The 23,110-nt window shown below is 49.5% G+C and overlaps 1 protein-coding gene across 4 annotated transcripts in view; it reads right to left on the reverse strand.

Annotated features, from left to right (window-relative positions):
- Positions 1-1,646: 1,646 nt before the first annotated feature.
- Sugp2 (SURP and G-patch domain containing 2) overlaps positions 1,647-23,110 on the reverse strand; it is a 32,506-nt gene continuing 11,042 nt past the window's right edge. For 2 of the 4 annotated variants that reach the window (XR_015048633.1, XR_015048634.1), the window contains 9 exons: positions 18,938-19,058; positions 15,244-15,731; positions 13,666-13,777; positions 9,726-10,216; positions 8,349-8,410; positions 7,530-7,666; positions 6,761-6,881; positions 6,037-6,123; positions 1,648-4,489 (listed from right to left, as the gene is read on the reverse strand). Coding sequence is in view for 1 of the 4 variants with exons in the window: in XM_021169548.2 (XP_021025207.1) it covers positions 6,761-6,881; positions 7,530-7,666; positions 8,349-8,410; positions 9,726-10,216; positions 13,666-13,777; positions 15,244-15,731; positions 18,938-19,058 (1,532 nt within the window). In the remaining 3 variants the exon portion in view is untranslated. Of the gene's footprint in view, positions 4,490-6,036; positions 6,124-6,760; positions 6,882-7,529; positions 7,667-8,348; positions 8,411-9,725; positions 10,217-13,665; positions 13,778-15,243; positions 15,732-18,937; positions 19,059-23,110 lie in introns of all 4 variants that reach the window. The other 2 variants (XR_015048635.1, XM_021169548.2) reach the window with 2 other exon arrangements.

Consider the following 23,110-nt stretch of genomic DNA (forward strand, 5'->3'; position numbering starts at 1 on the left):
CCCCCTGCTACTCCACCAGGGACTCAAGATCCTGCAGGGTCAGTCAGGGGCTTCTGGACTACAGGCCAGTGATGTCAGTGCAGGACTGTATGGACTGTAGGAAGGAGCAGGTTGAGCCTGCTTCCCTTTCCCTGTGCCCATCACCCCACTTCAGATAGTAGAAGGCTAGGGGTGGGATAGAGAGCTGGGCACTGGGGCAGGGTCCCTCAACTCTGGGATCCATTGCCAGAGGCTTGGCAAGAAGAGCCAAATAGATGCAAGAGGTGTGTTTCATGACAACCTGTGTATGCATGTGTACTATCACGTTATTCTACAATGTGTTAAGATACACATTTAACTCCAGCACTTAAGAGGCTGACAGAGTTCTATGAGTTTAATGGTAACCTGATATACACAGAGACTTCCGGGCCAGTGGTTTGGTGTAGTGAAACTTGTTTCAAAAACTAAACTAAGAGTCTAGAGAGATGACTCAGTAGTTAAGAGCAGTGGTTGCTCTTCTAGAGGATCAGGATTTGATCCCCAGAACCCACCTGGCAGCTCAGTATCAACTATAATTCTAGATATGGGGGTGGGGATGGGATGTCTGACAGCTTCTGGTTTCCTGAGATATGGCATGCCATGGTACACTTACATACATGGAGACATACAATAAAAATAGTCAGATGGTAGTGGCACACTTCCCAGTACAAAGAAGGCAGGGGCAGGTGATCTCTGCGAGTAGAGATCTCTGGGCTGGACACCTGATCTACAGAGTGTGTTCCAAGGCTCTGTGTGTGCTGGGCTACATAGAGAAACTGTCTGGAAGAACAAAAAGATTAAAAAAATAAAACTAAAAAATGTCACTGGCAGCTAGTCCGTTGCTCAGCCGCAATATATAAATGTTTCCCTTAAGAATACTTTAAGGGTGCCGGACGTGGTGGTGCACGCCTTTAATCCCAGCACTCGGGAGGCAGAGGCAGGCGAATTTCAGAGTTTGAGGACAGCCTGGTCTACAAAGTGAGTTTCAGGACAGCCAGGGCTATACAGAGAAACCCTGTCTCGTAAAACCAAAAAAACAAAAACAAAAACAAAAACAAAAAAGAATACTTTAAGGGGCTGAGAATGATGGTGCACGTTTTCAATCTCAGTGCTCTGTGAGTTCAAGTTCTGGCCTACATACGGAGTTCCAGGACAAACAGGACAATGGACACTCTGCCTCAGAATAACAATGAAAAACAAATACAAGCACAAGATTATTCTAAGGGACCAGAGGACTCAGTGGTTAAGAGCCCTGGCCACTCTTCCTGAAGACCAGGATTTGAGTCCCAGCAAATTAGTGGTGACTGACAACCATCTGTAACTATGGTCCCAGGAGATTTGATGACTTGTTCTGGCCTCTGCAGGTACCAGGCATGCACATGGTATAGACATACATGTAGGCCCAGTATTTTAAATGATGGCCAGTAGAGTGGGTAATGGTGCTCACTGCTAAGCTGAAAACCTGAGTGTAACCCGTCCCACATGGTCAGAGAGAACTGACCTCCCATCCCCCACACAGGCTGATGGCATACACAGCCACATTCACTCACCATACATACATTACCTGCACCAATTTTTTTTTTAATGATTTATTTATTTAGCACTTGTACACTGTCCTGGTTTTCAGACACATCAGAAGAGGGCATCAGATCTCATTACAGATGGTTGTGAGCCACCATGTGGTTGCTGGGAATTGAACTCAGGACCTCTGGAAGAGGAGCCAGTGCTCCTGACTGCTGAGCCACTACGCTAGCCCACCAATTTTTTTTTTTTTCCAGACAGGGTTTCTCTGTGTAGCCCTGGCTGTCCTGTCCTGGAACTCACTTTGCAGACCAGGCTGGCCTTGAACTCAGAAATCCACCTGCCTCTACCTCCCGAGTGCTGGGATTAAAGGCGTGTGCCACCACGCCTGGCCACCAATTTTTAACTTAAAGATTTAAATTTCATGTGTATGGGTGTTTCACACTGTACACAGTGTGTGTGTGCAGAGCCTGAGGCCAGAAGAAGGTGACAGATTCCCTGGAACTAGAGTCACAAATGGTGCAAGCTGCCATGTAGGTGCTGGGAACTGAACCCCAGTCTCTGGAATACCCAGTGCTCTTAGTTACTGAGCCATTTCATTAATCCCAATAAATGTAATTAAAAAAATATTTGTGACAATAAAATGGCTGTGAAAAATGTATCATACTTCCAAGTCCAGCAGTCTCCAACTTATTGTCTCTGCAGCAATGCATGTGGAACACCCTGGAAGGGCACAGGCTTCTGTGCTGCTCCACACTGCCATGCACTCCTAAAGAAACAGACTCAGAACCCCCTGGCTGTTTCATGTCGCTGGGATCATGTGTGCCTGTCATTTTACTTTGTGGATGTAGAAGGGGACCCCTGTGCTCTGTTCTGCATGCACCTGGCTTGTGCTGAATTGGGACCTCCATGTAGGGTCTACAATTTCCATGCTAAGTGACCCTCCTGTTTCAGTGCTCCAAGCAGTCATGACCATATGTGTGGCCACTCCACACAGCTTCTTCTCTGGGTTTTGTGTTACATATTTCAGTCTGTTGCTTAGTTACATCCTCAGCCTCCCTGAACCTGGGAAGCTGAGTGAGGGAACAATCTCCTGCATGAGACACATTCAACTACCACACAGCTCTAAACTCAAAAGGCTGTTCTGGATAGTTTTATGTTAACTTGACAAGGACTGGGGTCATCTCAACGGAGGAAATGCCTCTATAAGATTGGGCTATAAGCAAGCCTGTAGGGCATTTTCTTATGATGGGGAAGGCCCAGCCATCCCTGGGGTGATGGTCCTGAGTTCTGTAAGAAAGCAGGCTGAGTACTCAATATGGAGCAAACCAGTAAGCAGCACCCTTCAAGGCCTCTGCATTAGTTCCTGCCTCTGGGTTCCTGCTTCAAGGTTCCTGCCCTGTGTGAGTTCCTGGCCTGATCTTCAATGATGAATAGTGATATGGAAGTGTATATTAGATAAACCCTTTTCTCCCAAACACTAAGACACAGGGGATATTTTACCTTCTGATGGCTCTTTACAATTTGCCAGAGGAAACTGAGAACAAAGGTCAAAGATTGAATGGTAAGGTCCCCCAGGGCCTCTTCCCCCGTGGCTAGAGACTCTGCCCTGGGTCTACATGGCCCCCACAATGGCTGTGCTGAGGAGAATTGGGTGGGTGGAAACAGGAGACAGGGTGCCAGGTGGCAGGGCTTGGCTGGCCACCATCATGGTCAAAATTCCTCTAGGATAAAGCAGAGGAGGTGAAGCTTTTGAAGGGCCCTGTGCTGCTGGTCTCTAGGCCACCCCCAGGGTTTTTCCTGAGTGCAGCATCACCTGTCCTGGGAACCATGCTCAGCCTGGTATCCTTACTACCCTCCTGCTGAGGGACAGGGACAGGGAAGTACTGGTAAAAAAAGCCAGAGGCAAAGGCTCCTTAGGGAACAAAATCACATCTAAGGCCCCACTATTCAGTGCTCTTGCCCCAGGTAGGGACAAGGCAGGTAAGCCATGGACAGCCATTCTCTCAGAGACTATGTCTGGTGACAGACCCATGATCCCAGGACTCTAGAAGATGAGGCAGAAGATCTTGAATTCAAGACCAGCTTGGGTCACAGAAGGCACCTATAGGACAAATCTACTCATTAGAGGCTAGAATAAAGTGGACATGGGGATACTTGATCATCATGTAAAGGAAAGAGCCTATCATTAGGCTTGGGAGAAGATCTGTCAAAGTCAAGGGGTTGGTGTCATTGGTCCTGGAAGACCTCTATTTCGGGGACTGGTGACACTGTCATCAGGCTGGGGGCGACTCATGAGGGCTAGAGATGTCTAGGGACACTTGTCATTGGATCTGGGTTGACGGACTGCTGTCTGGTCAGGCCTGGGGATGTCTGTAGTCAGGGCTGGAGTCTGGGAATAGCAGCCATCAGGGCTCAGATCCCATTTCGGGCCATTAGACACTGTCAGGCCTAGGTGTGCACTGCTACCTCTCATGTTCTCCTCACAGGACTCACATGTTTGAGACAGTTTCACTCTAGGGCTCAGAATATCCTGGAACTGAAAGCAATCCCCCTGCCTCAGTCTCCCTAGTGCTAAGATTATAGGCATGAGATACCCTATCCGACTTATTTTCTCTTCTTCAATACAGACTATGATATAACCCAGGCTGGCCTCACAGTCCTCAGGCCTCCGCCCCCATGAGTCCTCAGTGATGGCAGCACAGGAGCCGGGCAGCGGGTCTGCTCTTCATTTATTCCAAGCACTCAACACCGACAACACCATGACTTCTTAGATCCTTACAAACACAACTACATCCAAGAGGTGACATCACAAGTGTGTTCTAGGTTTTACCAGGTACAGAATCAACTTGCACGACGCACATCCAGGAACAGGAACAGACTGGAGCCAGGGCAGGCCAGGCCAGCACAACTTTTGGAATCCATGGTCCTTGTGGATGTGACCCTGGAACTAGAATGACAGGACAAACACTGTGACAGGAACAAGGTCACATGAGTATACATCAGGTGTCCTCCACAGCCCTGCCCACAGAGCAGCTTGGCTGGAGAGCAAGGTGCCCCAGGAGGGCAAGGATGGCAAGGTGTGTGTGAGGAGCATCAAGATGGCTCACGTTAAGGGGCATAAGATATGTGCTCTCTCTCTCCCCACTATTCATCCTGTCTCGAGAAGAGTGCCCAGGAATGTCATTCTCAACGTGGGAGGCTGCCTGACAGTCTCACCTCCCAGAGTCTTGGCACAAGGGCCATCTACCCACAATTCCTCAATCATCTTGAAGCCCCAATGGAGCAGCACAAATGCAGGTGACTGGAGAGAAGCTGGAGATATGGAGTGAGCAGCACACCCAGGTCTGTGTGCTCCACTTATGGATGGGAACTCCTCTTAAGAGCCCACCATGGACCAGAGTCCCATTCCAACCCACAGCCAACATGGAAGCTGCTAGAAGGTGAAAGAAAGACCTGACGATGAAACTGCAGCCTAGGGTCCCTGACCTGTCATCTCCCACCCTACAGATTTGTGTTCAAGAGTCAGACTGTGACCCATTGGCAGTGCATCTCCATTGCTACAAAGACCTGTTAGTTGCCAAGACACCAGAAGAGAGTGAGGTGGTGTGAGCTGCAGCAGCTGTGAAGAAGGGCATGCTGGGAAACAGAAAGTAGAGCTAAGCTGAGAGGAGAGTTGAGTATCACTACAGCAAGATCTTCCTGCTGTGCTCATGGTTGACACCTGACCACCATGTCCCCAGCCCTGACATCAGCCTTTCCAGACTTCCACAGACTGATTTCAAATGCCCAGCAGTGTGGCGGGGAGGCTGGGATGCATCGAGAGGATCTGTACCAAACAGGGGTGGTGGGCATGGGTGGAGTTGGGCTCCAAAGCAGACATCCATGGCAGCTGAGCCACGCCACCCTTCCTGAGGCTTCAGAAAGACACTGTACATGGAAACTGTGCTACAGCACCATAGCACTGGCCTGCAGGAGCCACAGTGGAGGCTGGAGGTGGAAAGACTGGGGTTTTCCTCAGAACGCACTTCCCAGAGACAGAAACAGGAGTATTATAAGCCTCAACTATATTAAACTGGGGCTAAGATTTTGAGAAGTCTCTCAAGACAGGTCCTGCTACACAGCCAGGCAGGACTTTAACTTGTCCTAGATCCCCCTGCTTCAGCCTGCAAAGCTCTCAGAATTCTGTAGGAGCTGAGACACCATTGCTCAAAAGCAAGAATCCACAGTGTTCCCTCTCCACTGGAGCCCGTCTGTTTCCAGATAAGCTCTGAAGACACAGCAGCACAGGGCTCTGGAAGGCAGGGCTTTGTGGAGAACTTAAAGAGGAGCCAGGCCCTGGGCACCAAGGCTGAGGAAGCACCCTACAAAGAGGAATAAGATGAAGGACAGAGTCAGAAGCAGGACAGACAAGGGTGCCTGAGTGGCTGCTGCTCTGCAGAGTGGCAAGGCCTGCTGGGACCTGACCTAGGGATGTGGAGCTGGCCGAGTACACACCGAGGCTCAGGCTGCAGGCGTCCGGGGCAGGGTGACGGGAAGGGCAAGGTTGCTTCGAGGCTTATCTCTGTCGCCAGTGGCTCTGATCTAGTTAAGAAGAGAATGGCTGTTCAGAACTGTGTATGAAGTATGACGGGTAAGAAGGTCAAGAACCAAGAATGAGGGCTGGCAACAGGAATCAGTGGGTAAGGGTGCTTGCTACCAAGCCTGAGGATCTGAGTTCAATCCCGGAGTCACACATGGTGGAAGGAGAATTGACTCACAAGTTGTCCTTTGCTCTTCTTATGGGCACTGTAACACACCTGCTCACTCACATACACACAATACAAGTAAAAACAAAAAACCAAGAGTGGGAAGGATGAGGCCTATAGACCCCTCACAAAACAGCACTTGAGGCCCTCAGGAAGGAGTGTGGTGGCCGAGCAAGGCCACTCATCAGGTCTATCCTGTTTGGCCCCTGCAAGGAACTGTCATCTTCGAGAGAAACCTGGAGTAGAAACAGGTAAGGCCGAGGGTGGCCCAGTCCCATGACAGCATGCACAAATCCAGGCAGAGGCACTGGAGGGTGGGAGGGCTGGGGCTAGTAAGCTACCCTTCTGTTGAGGAGCTTCCTCCCCCGCGTGCCTGAACAGGAGCATGTGGCACATGGCAGGAATGGCCCTCCTGCCTTACTCAGATTTTCTTTCTGGTAGTATCAGCTGCTGGTCTGCGTCCTGGCACACACCTATTTGCTGGCCCGCTTGTGTCTGTACATTTGCATCATGCGCTGGCGGAAGACGTCAAAGGTGTCTTCTTTCTGCTCAGGCCCATCAGCTCCCAGGCCCTCTCCTTCTGAAAGAGTACCCCTGCAGAGCAGAGGTGACAGTCAGAGCTAGGATCAGGAGTCAACTAGGGTGCACGGGGACATGGGACATATATCCAGAGAGGAAATAGAGTCACAGGGCTAGGGCGTTGTTCAGTGAGTGCTTGCCATGCGGTGAGGCCCAGAGTTTTCTCCCTAGCACAACAAAAATTAAACAAGACAAAGAAACCACTAGATCATGGGAGCATGGCCTTTTGTGCGTGAGACAGTCTTTTATGGAGTCCTATTTGGCCTGGAACTTACCATTTCCCTGCCTCTTGCTTGTCTTCCAGGATCACAGATAAGCTCTAGCTAGGCCTGATTGGAGCCCTCTGTGGGTTTGCAGCCTGATCACAACAGGCCACCTCACCCAGGGGTGTGTTGGTGCTGAGGAACACACCCTCTGGACATATGAAGAGGGGCTGAGGATTTGTGTCTCCTTCCTTGCAGCCTGTAATGGCTTCCAGAATCACCTGTGCCATTACTAAATGTTGCTTAGATGTAAGAGTCAAGAAGCTGTTCAGAGGTCTATGTAGGAAGGAGCTGGTCACTCTTGTGCACCTGAGTGAGCAGCTAGGAAAAAATGACCTAGCTGTATACTCTGTATAGCCCCAACCCAAGGCTCCCCAGGCTTCCCCCAGCCATGCCATACACACTGACGGGCTCTCGGATGCCCTTCCCAAGGGAGCCCAGGCCATGGCCTTCCTTCCAGCCCATCTTCTGCAGCATCTGGAAGCCCACGTTCTTGTCTGTCAGTTTCTGCTGGGAAAATTCCAGGTCCTTGGGTTTCTGAGGAGAGAAAGTGGGTGGGTAGACCACTCTGTTCCAGTGTATACTGGATCTCCAAGTGGCGTTCTAACCCTCGATGCCTGGAATGGTGAGCTCCACTCACCTCCAGCTTCCCTCAAACATCCCTGGGGGTGGGACTTCTTGAGGCCAGGTCCCTTACCCCAGGGTTAGAACTAGCCAACAGGCAGTGGGGTGGCATGCTGCTGCCCTGTACTAAGACTATGAGGGAAACTCTATGAGGAGGGTGGGGCCCAGGCTAAAGGAGAAGTGACTGAATAAGAGACCTGTAAGGATGAATGGCCCTCTGGCAGCCAACCTCTTCTATGAGTGGACTGCTCTCCCGTGTACTGCATAGTTTATATTGTAGGGCTAAAAACACTCTCACTCTCTGGCTTCAAACCTGAGATCTTCCAGCCCAGCCTCCCGGAGGCAGTGAGGTGATAACAGGCATGCCTACGCCTGGCTGCTCTCTTGGGGATGGAGTGTGCTGTGATATCTGGGCCAGCCTGGAACTCCTGTGCATAAGCAATCATCCTGCCCCAGCCTTCTGAACACCTGGGACACAGGCATGCTCCACACCCAGCTCTGCAAAGTGCCTGAAGCCTCACCACAAGCAGCAAGTCAACCATTCTGATGCTGAATCTGCAGGGGTAGGGAGGTGTCACAATGCAGTCACACACACCTTCTTTTTGGCTATGGGACGACCCCTAGGCCTGTCGTAGGCAATTCGAACTGGTTCGTGGACTGGAAGACAAAAGGGAGAGATCTGTTCACATTGAACATTTGCCCCGTGCCCTTAGAGATAGACAGAAATGCTGCCTGATAAAGACAGTCCACGCCCGTGTCTGCCCTACATGGCTGATGCTGGCTTCCATCCCATCTCCAGCTCTCAAATATTCTACGTCCTGTGAATGGCTGTGATGAAGCCAGCAGCATTGTCAGTGCCAAGGGCACCACTCAACCCCAGAGTGCTGGCCCTCACAGAGACCTGCTGCTTGGGCTGCTTCCATGGCTACAGGAAGACACTTCTGCTGCGGGCAGGCCACAGCAGCACTGGGCCCTCCTAGTCAAGGCCCTTAACTGTCCAATGTGAGAACATAGAACTTAGGAGAGCACCAAGCTCTCATCGTGGAAGGCCTGTCTCACGGATGTGCAAAGCACCAAGGTATCTGAGGTATGGCTCAGCTCCCCTGTACAGATACAGGACACAGGGTTACCGTGGGGCTACTGGCCATCCACTACAGCGCTAAGGATATAAAGTGAGTTTTACAGAACAGCAAGGCCCAATGGTTACTGTCTTCTCAGCTTCGCTATAGGTACGGGGAGAAACTGGGGGTGCCTTAAGGTCAAGTGTGGGGAACAGCAGTCTGAGTAGTGGTGACAGAGCTCCTTTCTTTTTTTTTTGATTGGTTGATTTTATGTTTATAAGTACACTGTAGCTATCTTCAGACACACCAGAAGAGGGCATCAGATCCCTCTACGGATGGTTGTGAGCCACCATGTAGTTGCTGGGATTTGAACTCAGGATCTCTGGAAGAACAGTCTTAACTCTTAACCCCTGAGCCATCTCTCCAGCCCTGTGACAGAGATCCTTGTAAGGAAGGAAGCCCCCTTACTGGACATGCAGGTCTCAGGCTAACACCTTAGAGTGCAGTGCATAATGGCTAAGAATACTTACAAGCCAAAGCATAGGCCCAGGGGCCACACAGAATTGGCCTGGTTGGGTTCCCCTGCCAGCACTGTGAACCAAGGAGAACCTGGTTGTGGTGGCACACCTGCAGTTTCACCCTGTGGGAGCTGGCCAGGAAGATTACTGTATGAAGCCAGCACAGACTAATCACGTGTATTCTGTCTCAAAGAAAACCACCACAAAACCCCAAACTCCACTCAAATTCTAAGTCCTGAGAGCAGAGAACCCTGTGCACTGTGCCAGGTACTTGGGCCCAACTGCACACACACAAGGCCAGCAGGTGCTGGCAGGAGGCAGGATGACTGGCTGTGGCTGGCACAGCTAGAATGGCTACTGAGTGTGTCCCTCACAGGACTATGGGATACTCACCCTTTGACTCCTGGATGAGACACACCCTCTTTGGGGCAGGGATCATGCCAACTTTCAGCGACTTGCTGCTGATTCTCTTCCTGGGGAAGCAGCTGCCAGAGGAGGCCTGGGACAGGCCAGGGGTGCTGGCCTGGTCCTCTCTGGACCCCTCTCCAGGGATGCTGTCAGTAGGGGAACTGCCCTCAGAGCCTGGACACTTGGCAGCTTCTGCCTGTGGCCTGAGAGTGGAGGTCTCCTCTCCACCCTCGTCCTCGCTCTCCTCCTCATCTTCCTCTTCCTCCTCCTCCTCAGGCAGCACCTCAGTGCCCTCCAGTGAAGCCTCCTGCTCAGGGTGCCCCTCCTGTGGCTCACCCTTACCCTCCTTGCCAGCTGTGGGGCTCTGTACTGAGTCCCCTGCCTCACCAGTGGACTGGAAGGAGATGGATGGGCACAGTTCCAGCACCTTCTCTCGGTAGAACTTGAAAGCTGAGCTGCTCTGGTCGTGCAGGAACCTGAGGGGAAAATGAGCTGCTGAGCTGACAAGCATGAAGCTCCTTCCTGGCCCAGGACAGAGGCCAGGCCTCCCCATGACCCTGCTATGGCTTCCCAGAGCAGCTAATGGAAGACATAATGTTTAGACTCCTGCAGGACTAGGACTGATGAGTCGAGTAATCTCTGGAGGGACAAGATGATTCTCAAGTTTTTCATGACAAGATGCTTCTGCAACTTGCAAGAGGCACCCCCATACCATCCCTACGAAACTCAAAAAGAAAAAAGAAGTCTGTGAGGCAGCTCAGCCAATAAAAACACTTGCTACACACAGACCTGAGAGAAAGCTGAGCTCAGACCCTAGAACCTGTCTCCTCTGACCTCTAAAAACACCCAGAGCAAACACACAATAAATAAAGTAAATGGGTGAAGGATCTGCGGTGCCTGAGTAGCACCAGAAGCTCACACACAGATCCAAAGGCTCAGAAGCACAGACAGCGTGGCCAAGGGAGCTGGTGCTCTCCAGCCTGCAGGCACACTAAGAACTAGCCATTGTTTTTTCTTTAATGATTTTGTGATGATTCCTTTTTATTTTATTGTTTTTATGTGTATTGGTATTGCATGTATATCTATGTGAAGGTGTCAGATCCCCTGGAACTGGAGTTACAAACAGCTGTAGGCTGCCATGTGGGTGCTGGGAATTGGACCAGGGTTCTCTGAAGATCAGCCAGTGCTTTTAACCTCTGAGCCCTCTCTCCAGTGTTAAGAACCAGCCTTTCTTGACATCAGGATTTGTCCTCCAGATACCAACAAGTTGCCACAAAAAGCCTTTCTTTCTTCAATGATGCTGGACACAGGACCTAGCAGTACCTTACCCCAAAACCCCCTGTACAAATGCTCACAGCAGCCACTTGGTAAATGTCCCAACATTAATAATCTGGTGTATTGCTCTTCAGGGGACTGGAGTCCAGGTTCAGCACCTATACCAGGCAGTTCACACAACACCCTGTAACTCCTGTAATGATTTTAGCAGTGCTTTCTTCTGGACTCCATGGACATTCACACACATGTGATTCACATTAACTTACATACACATACATATTATTTTAAAAAAGTTAAAATTTCACACATCAAACAAAAACTAAGGAGGAAAGGCAATTTGGGAAGACATTCAGTGTCTGGCTTCCTTGTGTGTCCATATAAACAAGTGCACCAACACTCACGGACATACACATATAACAGCACACACAGGCACACACATACACAGTAGTTCTAGCAAGTACAGACCAATAGTGACAATGATGAGCAGCCGCCTGGGGAGGGAAAAGGTGACAGACAGAAGGGTGGGAAAGCACACAGGGGCATGGTCAGTTTGGCTGGTACAAAGAGTTTGGGGGGCAGAGCTAAATGGCTGTGGGGTCAGTACGTATGAGAAAGCCTATTGCAAGAGCATGCAGGACCATCCAATGGAGGACTCAGATGGAGCAGAGGTGAGGAGAAGGCAGCCCACTGGTAGCACACATGCACTCTGTTCTACTCCTGGCCTCCAGAGGCCAACTGTACCTCTCTTGTCTCTAAGTGGGAGAAGTGAAGCCAGACCAACCTCAAACTGAGACCTCAGAAGCCATGAGGCTTTATGTTGTTTGTGCAGTTGTTCTGGTACTGGGGAGAGGCAAGACCTTCCAGAGGTCCTGGGGTTCCCTTCATGAACACAGTGGACAGTACTGTAAAAGGAGTATTATGAATAACACACCGTAGGCTGGCTGGTAGTGGAGGACAGATGCGCAGGTAGAAAGGAGACAGGCCTAGACACGTTTCTTGCAGTGCTAGCCTAAGTGGGAACGTGCTCGGCACTGAGCTGTGCAAAGGAAAATGAAAGATGAACAAACACGATGGCTCCCTGTTACTGAGAAGGGTGAGTAGGACTTCTATAGGTGATTTTACGTTAGAACAACATTAAGAGTAATTAAAAGTTCCAGATGGGTGTGATGGTGCATGCCTTTAATCCACACACTCTGGAGGGCTCAGTGGATAAAGGTATTGTCTACTTCCAAGCCTGACAACCCTGAACTTCCATAGTGGAAGGAGAGAATAAGTCCTGTAAGCTGTCCTCTGACCTTCACATTTGCATATGTCCACCAAAGTAAATAAACCATGTAAACATAAACAGACTCAACTGGGGCCTGGGGCTATAGCTATAGGTGAGAGCATTTGCTGTGGGGCTGGAGAGATGGCTCAATGGTTAAAAGCACTGGCTGTTCTTCCAGTTCAAATCCCAGCAACCACATGGTGGCTCATAACCATCTACAGTGAGATCTGGTGCCCTCTTCTGTCCTGCAGGCATACATGCAGGAGGAACGCTGTGTACATAATAAATAAATCTTAAAAAGAAAAATTTATTAAAACAAACAAACAAACAAACGAGTGTTTGCTGTATAGAAACCCAAGTACAAGAACAGCAAGGTTTCTTTTCAAACTGTAATCTTCACTGAATTAGAAAAAAAGCCCAAATAACAGCCTGAAATGAAGCCTTTGTTAGCTCAGACTCAGGAGATAACACAGCAGTACATGTGCGCAGCAAGCTGGATGTTGTGGCTCTGAGCATGGTACGCTGGCTCTCCCGGGAGCAGGAGGCAGCCTGGGCAGGACAATCAAGGGCCAGGGCTGAGGAGTGCAGGACACAGCACACACTCACTAGGCCCAGGCAGCCAGAGCAGCATGCTCTGTTTGTATTGGAACCATAAGCTCTTTCAGACATGTAAGCCAGCCTGTCTGCCTTCTGTCCATCCTGTGTGCTTTCCATCCCTCTGTCTGTGCTTTTAGAAGCAGGACCTCAACTTCCCTATGTAGCAAAGATGACACTGAACTACTGATTTTCCTGCCTCTACTTTCTAAGTGCTAACAAGACAGGTATGGAACATCATGTGCCTTATGCAGTGCTCAGGAGATACTAAGGCTTGGTGTGTGCCAGGCAAGAAGTGAATCAACTTAATTCTAGCCCTGGTTCAAACCTGTAAGTTTCCAACTGCATTCCATTGCAGCACCAGGCCTCGTGTACCCAGCAAACATTCAACTACATTTTCAGTCAGACTATGACACAGCTCTCCCTGCTAAGCTTGGAGGTGGGGAGGGCTCGAATGGCCTGTGGAGGAGCCTTGAGGCATCTTCATCACAGAGGCCTTCCACCACAAGCTAGAGCTTCTACAGCACCTGTGGCTGTTCAGGGGCGGTTTCTGGATTTCTTTTAGATAACCTGTGAGGCACATGCACAAGTGCTGCTGGAGTTCCCAGCCCTTTTGTCTTGTGTGAGGGTGGATGGAAAAGAGGGCAAGGCATTTCCTGATGATCTGGGTGAAGGTTGACCCAACAGATGACAGCTCTGGGCTAGGCTCAGCTGAAGGTGGAACCATCCTGCCTGCTCTCTGCTCACAGCATGTGGGCTATGGGCTATGGTGGAGTCCAAGGCACGTACCACAGGTCAGGGTTGTCAGTGCTGTTCTCTATGCTGAACTGCTCAATTTCAGGGCCGACCTGAGCCACAAATCTGGCCAGCTTCTCAGCAGTCTCCATGGTCTTTGCATCCACTACAAAACAGAAAGCAGTGGTTGTGGCTCTTTAGCCTGACTCAAGCTGTCTACCCTTCTGTATCGTGTGACTCTGGAGTCTTCTCTTTGTCATAATTAGCCTATAGGCAGATTGTGGCAGAAGCATCAGCAGCCGCATGAACACCTGGGGTGGCTGTGTGGGAACAGGCCATCACTCTCATCACCTCAGCCGACCTGTGGCTCAGACTCTCGAAACTTAGGTCAGCAGACACCCAGCCAACAGCTCAGGACACTCCTGGAGTCAGGAGCAGAGAAGCGTGGGCAGTGTATGGTGAGGCCTGAGCACTGTGCAGTCAGCGCATGTCCCCACCTAAAGCTGGATGGGATCCCTGGGCAGAGAAAAGGCTAAGCTGGTGGCAACCAAATGGACTTCAGCAGCAGCAGTGCAGCTTTGCAGAGGCAGAGTGCACACAGAGGCATCTAAGGAAACACTATGGAGGGTTTGATGTACCCTGGCCGGGTTGGAAATACCTGAAATGGTCTTGGGGTACAGCTTGGTGGTGTCTGCTGAGCGGACCTGTGGCCTTGCATTCAATGGCTAGCACTGCTGAACCCAGACTAATGAAGACACTTAGATAGCAGCTGCCTCTGTTCATATTTCACTCTCACCCACCCCAAATAATACAGGAATAATTATTTGAGGCAAGGTCTCACATAGGTGAGGCTGACCATGCAAGTCTGGGTCCTCCTGAGTCCCACCTTCCAAGTGCTGGGGTGACAGGTGTGCCCCAAAACAGCCAGCTTCATGTAGAGTAGGTGCTGCTAGGTGCTGTAAGCAACCCAGGCAGGATAAAAATGTAGTAGAGGCCAGGCACAGAGACAAGGATGTAGCAAGTCAGTGGCTTTAAGTTCCAGCCCAATCCCAGCTACAGCACATGCCAGGCCAACCAGGGATGCAGAGACTCTGTCTCAGACAGAGTCTGAGCTCTTGCAGCCCATGGTGGTGCATGCCTTTAACCTCAGCACTTAAAAGCAGAGACACAGACAGATCTCTGTGAGTTTTGAGTCCAGCCTGGTCTACATAGTGAGCTCCAGAATTACATGGAGAGATCCTGTCTCAAACCCCTCATAAACACAACCCAAACCAAGCAAAGTAATAAGAGGGCGTGTGCAAGGTTCTCTGAAAACTGTCTTTTTCCATGACTTTTACCTCCGTGGACTCTGGTATACATGAGGGTAATGGTGGTGTGATGGAGACTCAGGCCTGGCCTGGCTGCCCCAATATCAGCACCCCATGGGAAGTACCCAGCAAGGACGTATTATGAGGAGTCAGGGCTCAGGAGGAATAGGAAGGACAGTGTGGCCATGTACCCATCCTGTCTAAGTTCTTCTGTCCACTCTAGTTTGCTATCTGCCCAGACTACTGAGCACCTAGCACCCCAACTCCTACTACCCCAAGGGACCCAGATGATCATGGGACAGGATGGGGTAGGGTGGACACCTACTATTAGCAGAGGGGCATCGAGAAGAGGCCGGCAGGGCTTCTGAGTCATCCCCTCCAGTTGGCCGAGGAGACGGGCCCAAGGCTCCAGGGCTGGAGGGTTGAGGACAGGGTTTGGCAGGCTCTGATAGGCAGTCCTGGGCAGCATCACTTGAATCCCGTGGTGGTGGCTTCACCCTCAAGGAGCCAGAAGCCTGGCGGCCATGGTGTTTCTGCCGAGTGCCTGAGGACAGGGATGTCTGCTGGGCAGTGGTGGCTTTCTTGGCCTTCAGGCCTCGAGGACCTTGGGAGCGAAGCAGCCGCCTGCGCTGCCATGGGAGAAGTCTGCGCTTGAGGCTTCGCACAGCTTGTGCATACAGCATGGCACGCACCGCACACTGTGCGGGTGTTGGCCTCCGCTCCACGATGGGCCAGCTGTGGTTCAGTCGCTGTGACTCTGCCAACTTCAGCTTGTAGTACTTATACTCCAGGCTACTCTCATCAGACAGAAACCTGCCAAGCAGACACAGGGCAGAGCACTATGAAAACAGTACTGTGCTCAGCAAGGCACAGCTCCCTCCTGAGTGAGGCACCTGCTGCCCTCTTCTGCCCAGGTAACCTAAAAAAGTCAGGAGCTTTGATCCAGCTGGGTGCAGAGAGAGGTTTATTCTTAGTCCTAACATTGGGGAGGCCAAAGCAGGAGAACTACAAAGAATTCAAGGGCAGCCTGGACTACAAAATGAGCTATTCTCTTTCTGTTTCTCTGTGTAGTCTTGGCTGTCCTGGAATTCATTCTGTACACCTGGATAGCCTGAACTCAGAGATCTCCCCACCTCTGCCTCTGCCTCCAGAGTGCTGGGATTAAAAGTGTGCACCACCACTGCCTGGTGAGACATTATCTTTTTATTTGTTTTGTTTTTGAGGTAGCCTTACTATATAGATATGTAGCCCTGGCTAGCCTGGAACTCACAATGTACACCAAGGCTGTCCTCAAACTCATCGAGATCTGTCTGTCTCCAGAGTGCTGGGATTAAAGGTGTGCAATCGAACATCTGTTGGATTTCTTTCCCACTTTGGTGAGCAGCCATGAGGGAGCTCAGAGCCTAGGAAGCAGCAGGCTCACACTGCCCTGCAGTACCACAGCAAACAAGAGTGGGGCGCCTCTTACATGGCCACTTGGTCAAGTGTTTTGTGGGCTTTCCCTGTGCCACTGAGGGAGGTATGACAAGACTGAGGGGGAGTCTGAGACACCTGCAGATGTACTAGGGACAGCTGAATAAGCCAGGCTGAAGTGGTCACCTCACCACCTCCCTCAGGTACAAGGATGTCAAATCTCTGCTGGCTGTGAAGAACAGAAGGAATGGGAACCTGTGTACTCCATTTGGACCCTGGCATTCACCAGCTAATAAACCAAAACCAAAACCACAACCAAACCAAAACAGCAACAATGAAAACCCAAACAACTGTCACAGTTGGCCCTCTACACCCAAGTTTGCTGCTTGGGAGTCAACTGAGCTTGGATGTAACACAGAGAAGGGACAGACCCCTGCTGCTGCTGCCCTTCCTTATCTATGATGCTATGGACAAGTCACATTGCTTCGGGTGTTTCCAGCTAGCTAGAGACTATGTAAAGCATACGACAGTGGATGAGGTGGCACACTCATACGACCCCAGTACTGGGAAGGCTGAGGCAGGAGGATGTCAAGTTCCAGATCAGACTACAAAGAGACTCTCAAAATTCAAAGCAAAAAATATGCCGGAAGTCATGTATCTCATGCAGACAGGACTCTGTTCTGCACGGGACACTGAACACCCAGACTTTAGGGCCCAATGGTCTTGAGCCCAGCCCTTTGCTGATACTGGAGGTGACAATTAAAAGTCCCTGGAACAGTGATTGAGAGGTCCCTAAAGGCCAACAGAACAACTGGCAGAGCAGAGCCCTACTTCCCTTACAAATTACAAAGTGAGAGAGAGCCAGCAGAAAATAGAAGCGAGGCTAGCACCTGTGTGCCCTTGCCTCACCTGCTACCCCAGCAGTGGAGGCTAAAGCAGGAAGAATGCCAGAGTTCAAAGCCAGCTCCTCCACCACACACTACCAAGTATGGCTTCTATCTGTCACCTCTAGTGGTAACCATCAGCTGCTAGGCTATACCCAGTGTCTGTGTGGCAGAGGCAGTCCTCTCTAGATCAGGTCCCTCTGGTGACATTACCCCTAGGCCTCTATACCAGGATGCCTTTTTTTTGTTTGTTTTTGTTTTTTGTTTTTTTTTTGTTTTTTCGAGACAGGGTCTATTTATTTATTTATTTATTTATTTTTGGGTTTTCGAGACAGGGTTTCTCTGTGTAGCCCTGGCTGTCCTGGAACTCACTCTGTAGACCAGGCTGGCCTCAAACTCAGAAATCTGCCTGCCTCTGCTTCCCAAGTGCTAGGATCAAAGGTGTGCACCACCACAGCCCAGCGTGTTTAAAATTTTTATTACTTGCTAGACATGGTGCCTGCCTCTGCCTCCCAAGTGCTGGGATTAAAGGAGTGCGCCACCTCGGGCAGGATGCCTTCTTATCAAGTGGTTTCAGTTTACCTCAGCAATCTAAGGCCACCCAGCTTCCTCCCCTGTTTTTGGATCTCTGCTCATTTTAGCTATGCATCCTGCAAGCACCGTGCCTTTCTCTGTAAAGCAAGGATAGCTACAGAGAAATTCACAGGGAGCAGTGCAGAGTCAATAGCAACCAGGGCTGGGCCAGGAGGATTCCTTCAGCCCAGAGAGTTTCGGCATAGCTTGAGCCACAACTTTATATCCTATCTCTTATAATTAAAAACAATAAAGAAAACCAGAGAGGCTGGAGGGTTGGCTCAGTGATTGCGAGCACTTCCTATTCTTGCAGTAGATCTAGGTTGGATTCCTAGCAAACACATGGTGGCTCACAACCATCCATGACTCCAGTTCCAGAAGATACAATGCCACCTCTGACCTCTCCAGCCACCAGGCATATGGTACACATGCAGGCAAAACACTCTTTAGCATGAAGTGTTTTACAGAGAGTCTTTATCCTGTAGTCTAGGCTGGTTGCCAGTTCTGACCTTCTTGCTTCCCAGGGCTGTAAAACTCCCTTCATGGGCTGAAGAGATGGCTCAGTGGTTAAGAGCACTGACTGCTCTTCCAAAGGACCTGAGTTCAAATCCCAGCAACTACATGGTGGCTCACAACCATCCATAATGACATCTGATGGCCTCTCCTGGTGTGTCTGAAGACAGCTACAGTGTACTTACATATAAAAATAAGTAATAAATAAATCTTAAAAAACAAAAAACAAAAATCAAAACAAAACAAAACAAAACAAAAACCCTCCCCTCATTATCATGTGCTTTTGGGTACCTGTCTCTTTGCACAATAGGTCAGTCCAGCAGAGAAGGTGAGCGCTGCTCAACTTTTTTGCAAAAAATAAAATAGGGCTGGAGAGATGGCTCAGCTGTTTAAGAGCACTTGCTGATCTTCCAGGGGACCTCAATTCAATTTCCAGCACCTAAATGTCAGCTGAAAACTGTCTCTAGGTGACCTGACACACACTTCCAGTCTCCTCAGACACTGCATGAATGTGGTGCACAGGTATACATGCTGGCAAAATACTCATACACATAATATAATTATGTCTTAAATAAGAACATGTCCTTTAAAAAAATAAATGATTAGAAAAAAATAAGATAAAATAACCATGCCTACCAGTAAGCAGGGTCCTGTAGGAGAAGTGTTCTCTCTCTGGGAGATAGCCTTCCTTGGATGACACGCATGACAAGCTGGTCAATGGTGTCCACCACCCTGTGATCCGCCCGCTGGGGAACTGCTGCAATATACAGAATGGATATTGTAAAGAATGGTGGACCACAAAGGCCTGGAGACCAGAACAGTGAACTGGAAGGCAGCAGAAATCCACAAGGCCATCGGCTGGAACCTTCAATCATAGAACACTAGTGTTGGAAAGAGGAAAGCCTGGCTGAGGAACAAAGTGTCCTGCTGAAAGATGTCCCACCTGAGCCGTAAGTAGTAAGAGTCACTGGCCTGAACAAAAAACCCTGCGATCGAGAGATGGCTCAGTGGCTGGGAACACTTGAGGTCCTAAATTCAAATCCCCAAATAAAAATCTGGGTGTTACAGACAGTGAATGCCTGTAATCCCAGTGCTGTGGGAGGCAGCACTGGAGGACAGCTAGAGCTTGCTGGCCACCAGCCTAATTCCAGATTAACTAAGACCCTGTCTCAAGGGAGTAAGACAGAGAGTGTTAAGAGCCTGTGCATTCACACATATAGAACACACTCTTACTCTCCCCTTACACACATATGTAAACACACACACACAAACAAACTCAACAAAATACCTGAAAATACAAAAAAAATACAAAAGACATCATTGATGGGGCTTAGTCACTTAGAGCAGTTGCTGCACAACTCGGAGGACCCCTCGTGCATGCCTCTTACCCAGGACCATCTATACACAGGTAAATGTATGTGGTGCATGTGCACATGTGCCCAGATGTGAAGGTCAGAGGATGTCATTCTTTACCTTATTCCTTGAACTTATTACTGAACATGGAGCTAGGCTGGCAGCTAGCAAGCTTCAGTGGATAACAAACCACAGCCATCCCCCTGTCTCTGGTCCTACAGAACTGCGATTATGGGTACGGCTACAGTTAGTTGCTGGGGTCTAAACTCAGGTCCTCAGGCTAATTCAGTAAGTGATCTTACCCACTGAGCTAATTCTCCAGTCCTGGCCCCCCCTTTTTATATATAACTAATTAATGTGTGAAAGGACGTGTGCATCAAGCCTACAGGTAGCAGCCAGAAGACAACATGAGTCAGTTATCTCCCATTTTCTTTCTTCCTTCCTTCCTTTCTTTTCTTTTTTTTTTTTTTTTTTTTTTTTTTGTTTTTTTTTTTTTTTTTTTTTTTTCGAGACAGGGTTTCTCTGTGTAGCCCTGGCTGTCCTGGAACTCACTCTGTAGACCAGGCTGGCCTCGAACTCAGAAATCCGCCTGCCTCTGCCTCCCGAGTGCTGGGATTAAAGGTGTGCGCCTCCAATGCCAGGCTTTTTTTTTTTTTTTTTAAAGATTTATTTATTTATTATATGTAAGTACACTGTAGCTGTCTTCAGACACTCCAGAAGAGGGCGTCAGATCTTGTTAAAGATGGTTGTGAGCCACCATGTGGTTGCTGGGATTTGAACTCCGGACCTTCGGCAGAGCAGTCGGGTGCTCTTACCCACTGAGCCATCTCACCAGGCCCTGTATCTCCCCTTTTCATATGGGAAATAGGGATTGAATTTAGATTGTCATACTAGGTGGCAAGTGTCTTTAACCAAAGACCCGTCTTACCAGGTCCTCTTTTAGTGTTTTAATTTGTATTTTACATGTATGGGGGCTTTCTTTACATGTCTAGGTACTACTTATGTACCTGATGACTGTGGAGGTCACCCTACACTGAGTCACAGACAGTTGTGAGCTAGCATATGGGTTCTCTGAAGAGCAGCTAGTGTTCTAACTCGTGAATCATCTCTTCAGCATTCCTTCTGCTTTCCGAGTCAAGGTCTTTCAGCAATCTTGTCTCTCTTGGCCCAGGCTAGAATGATGGGCCCGTGCCATCATGCCAAACTCAGTGAGCACTGAGCATTTGTAGAGGAACAGGTAACACTAGCTGAAGCAGCTATGGCTGGCCACACAGCTGTGCACTCTGAGTAGAGGCCGCCAAGAAAATGCCCAGCTCTGCTTCAGAAACCTCTACTATTACCAGGCAGTGGAAGCCCGAGGGAAAGTGGGGTCATTTACACATGGTCAGTGTCATGCTGTAACAAGTGCTGTGGAAACTCAGATAAGCTGAGGTATCAGACCTCTCAGCATATGGGGAAGCTGAGGCAGGGGATCTAAAGCTTCAGGCTAACTAGCCTCAGGACTCCAACTAAAAAAAAAAAAGGCAAAGAAGGGCACGGCTGGTTAGCAGTGAGTGCTGGTGCTCACGAGGACCAGAGCGCAGAGCTCAGCACCCAAGTAACAAGCCAATCTCTTCACCAGTTCAAGGGACCTATACCCATTTCAGGCTTCTGTTCTCATACACTCAAAAGATAGATGGACACACACACACAAATAAAAAAATTATCTTCCTGAGTGGGGCTACACACACCTTTAAACCTAGCACAGAGGCAAAGGCAGGTAGAGCTCTCTGAATTTGAGACAGGCCTGGTCACACAGTGAATTCTAGGTCAGTTGGGGTTACTAAATAAAAGGATTCTTTAAAACAACAACATCAACAACAACGTCATCACCAACAACAACCACCACCACCACCACCACCTAAAAAGAGAGAAGAGAGGCAGCTGCACCCTCAGGACAGTGTGTGTGCTGCTGCAGTGCCTGGTCCCTGCCTGGAGAGACGGGTAAGCCCAAGGCCCTGTAGCCCTGCCTCCCATAGCACCCGATGCTCGCTCTCCTCATTTCCCTTCCAGCACTTGAGGATAGGAAAGGAAATGCATCCAGCCTGCTTCTAGAAAGAACCTTTCTTAGAAGTAGTGTGGTCACTCATCTGTGTTGGGACATCTGCTGCCTGGTGCAATCAGGGCTCCATAAAGGGAAGGGCAGGGACAAAAGTGACACTTCCTGGGCTAGAGGTAATGTTCCAGGAAAGAAAAGATGGGTATCATGTCCTCTGATGCCTGGGAAGGCTGGGTGTGACAGCATGCTGGGATCACAGGAGGAGAGAGTAGCCAAGCTGCTTTTCTATCCTACTCTCTGGCCAACACCAGAGCTGCCACTGATGCTGTCTACAAGGAATTGAGTGAAAGGTACCAATACCACCTGGAATGACTCAGCTGCTCCTTGATACCCCTCAGTACCCAATCATAGCCTCCCCAGTAACCACCCCTCCCACCACCCAGGCACAGGATCCACTAGGTTTTGACGTCCTGCTTTCTCTCCCGTCGGTGACACCTAGGACAAAGTACTTAGGAACACACAGCATCCTAACCTCCATCCCATGCTGAAGGGGTCATGCATACATTGTTCCTAGTGAAGGCCAGCCAGTTTTGTACCTCCTTCCCACATGAGTCTCTTTTCAAAGTAATCTTGAAGCTGGGGATCTGGGCTTAGTGGATACAGCACTTGTGTAGCATGTACAAAGCCCTGGGCGCCATCCCTGGGACCCCAGAAAGTAGGGGCAGGGGGCGTAGTACATTCTGTCATCTCAGAACTCAAAAGTAGAAGCAGAAAGATCAGAAGTTTGAGGTCAGCCTGGTCTACATAAGACTGCCTCAAAACAAAGGGAAAAATAATTGGGTCCTTGAGTTCTAGTCTCAACATTTGAAAAAGGTGTATAAAAACCTCAGAGAGGGATGGCAGGTAACAGCACATGCTACTACTCTTGCAAAGGATCAAGGTCTATTCTCATCACTTACGTTAGGCAGCACACAAATGCCTGTAACTCCAGCTCCACAGAACCTGGAGCTGGAGGATCTTCTGATCTTCATCAGTTCCTACACATGTAGTGTACATACTCAGGCAAGTATATGTAAAAAAGCAAATGTTTTATACATATATATCATCTCAAAAGAGAGGATAGGGCCAGTGAGGACCTGTATTTGATCTTAGGTCTGACATAAAAAATGCAAGGTGAGGCGATGCATGCATATAGGAGAACCAGGAAGGTGGAGAGAGGAGGCCCACTGGGCCCTGCTGTCAAGCCTAATTAGTGAGCTTCAGGTTCAGTGAGAGACCATGGCTTAAAGGTAGTGGACAGCCTTCCTGAAGAGCAACACTTGAGGCTGTCTTGTAGCCTTCAGACATAAGCATTTGCCTGCACCCTGCACACTTCTTTCAAAACCTCAGGACAGCAAGATGACTCAGTGGGTCAAAGT

The sequence above is a fragment of the Mus caroli genome, unplaced genomic scaffold (assembly GCF_978045245.1).
Source record: "Mus caroli unplaced genomic scaffold, Mus_caroli_1 scaffold_10, whole genome shotgun sequence".
Classification (NCBI taxonomy): domain Eukaryota; kingdom Metazoa; phylum Chordata; class Mammalia; order Rodentia; family Muridae; genus Mus; species Mus caroli.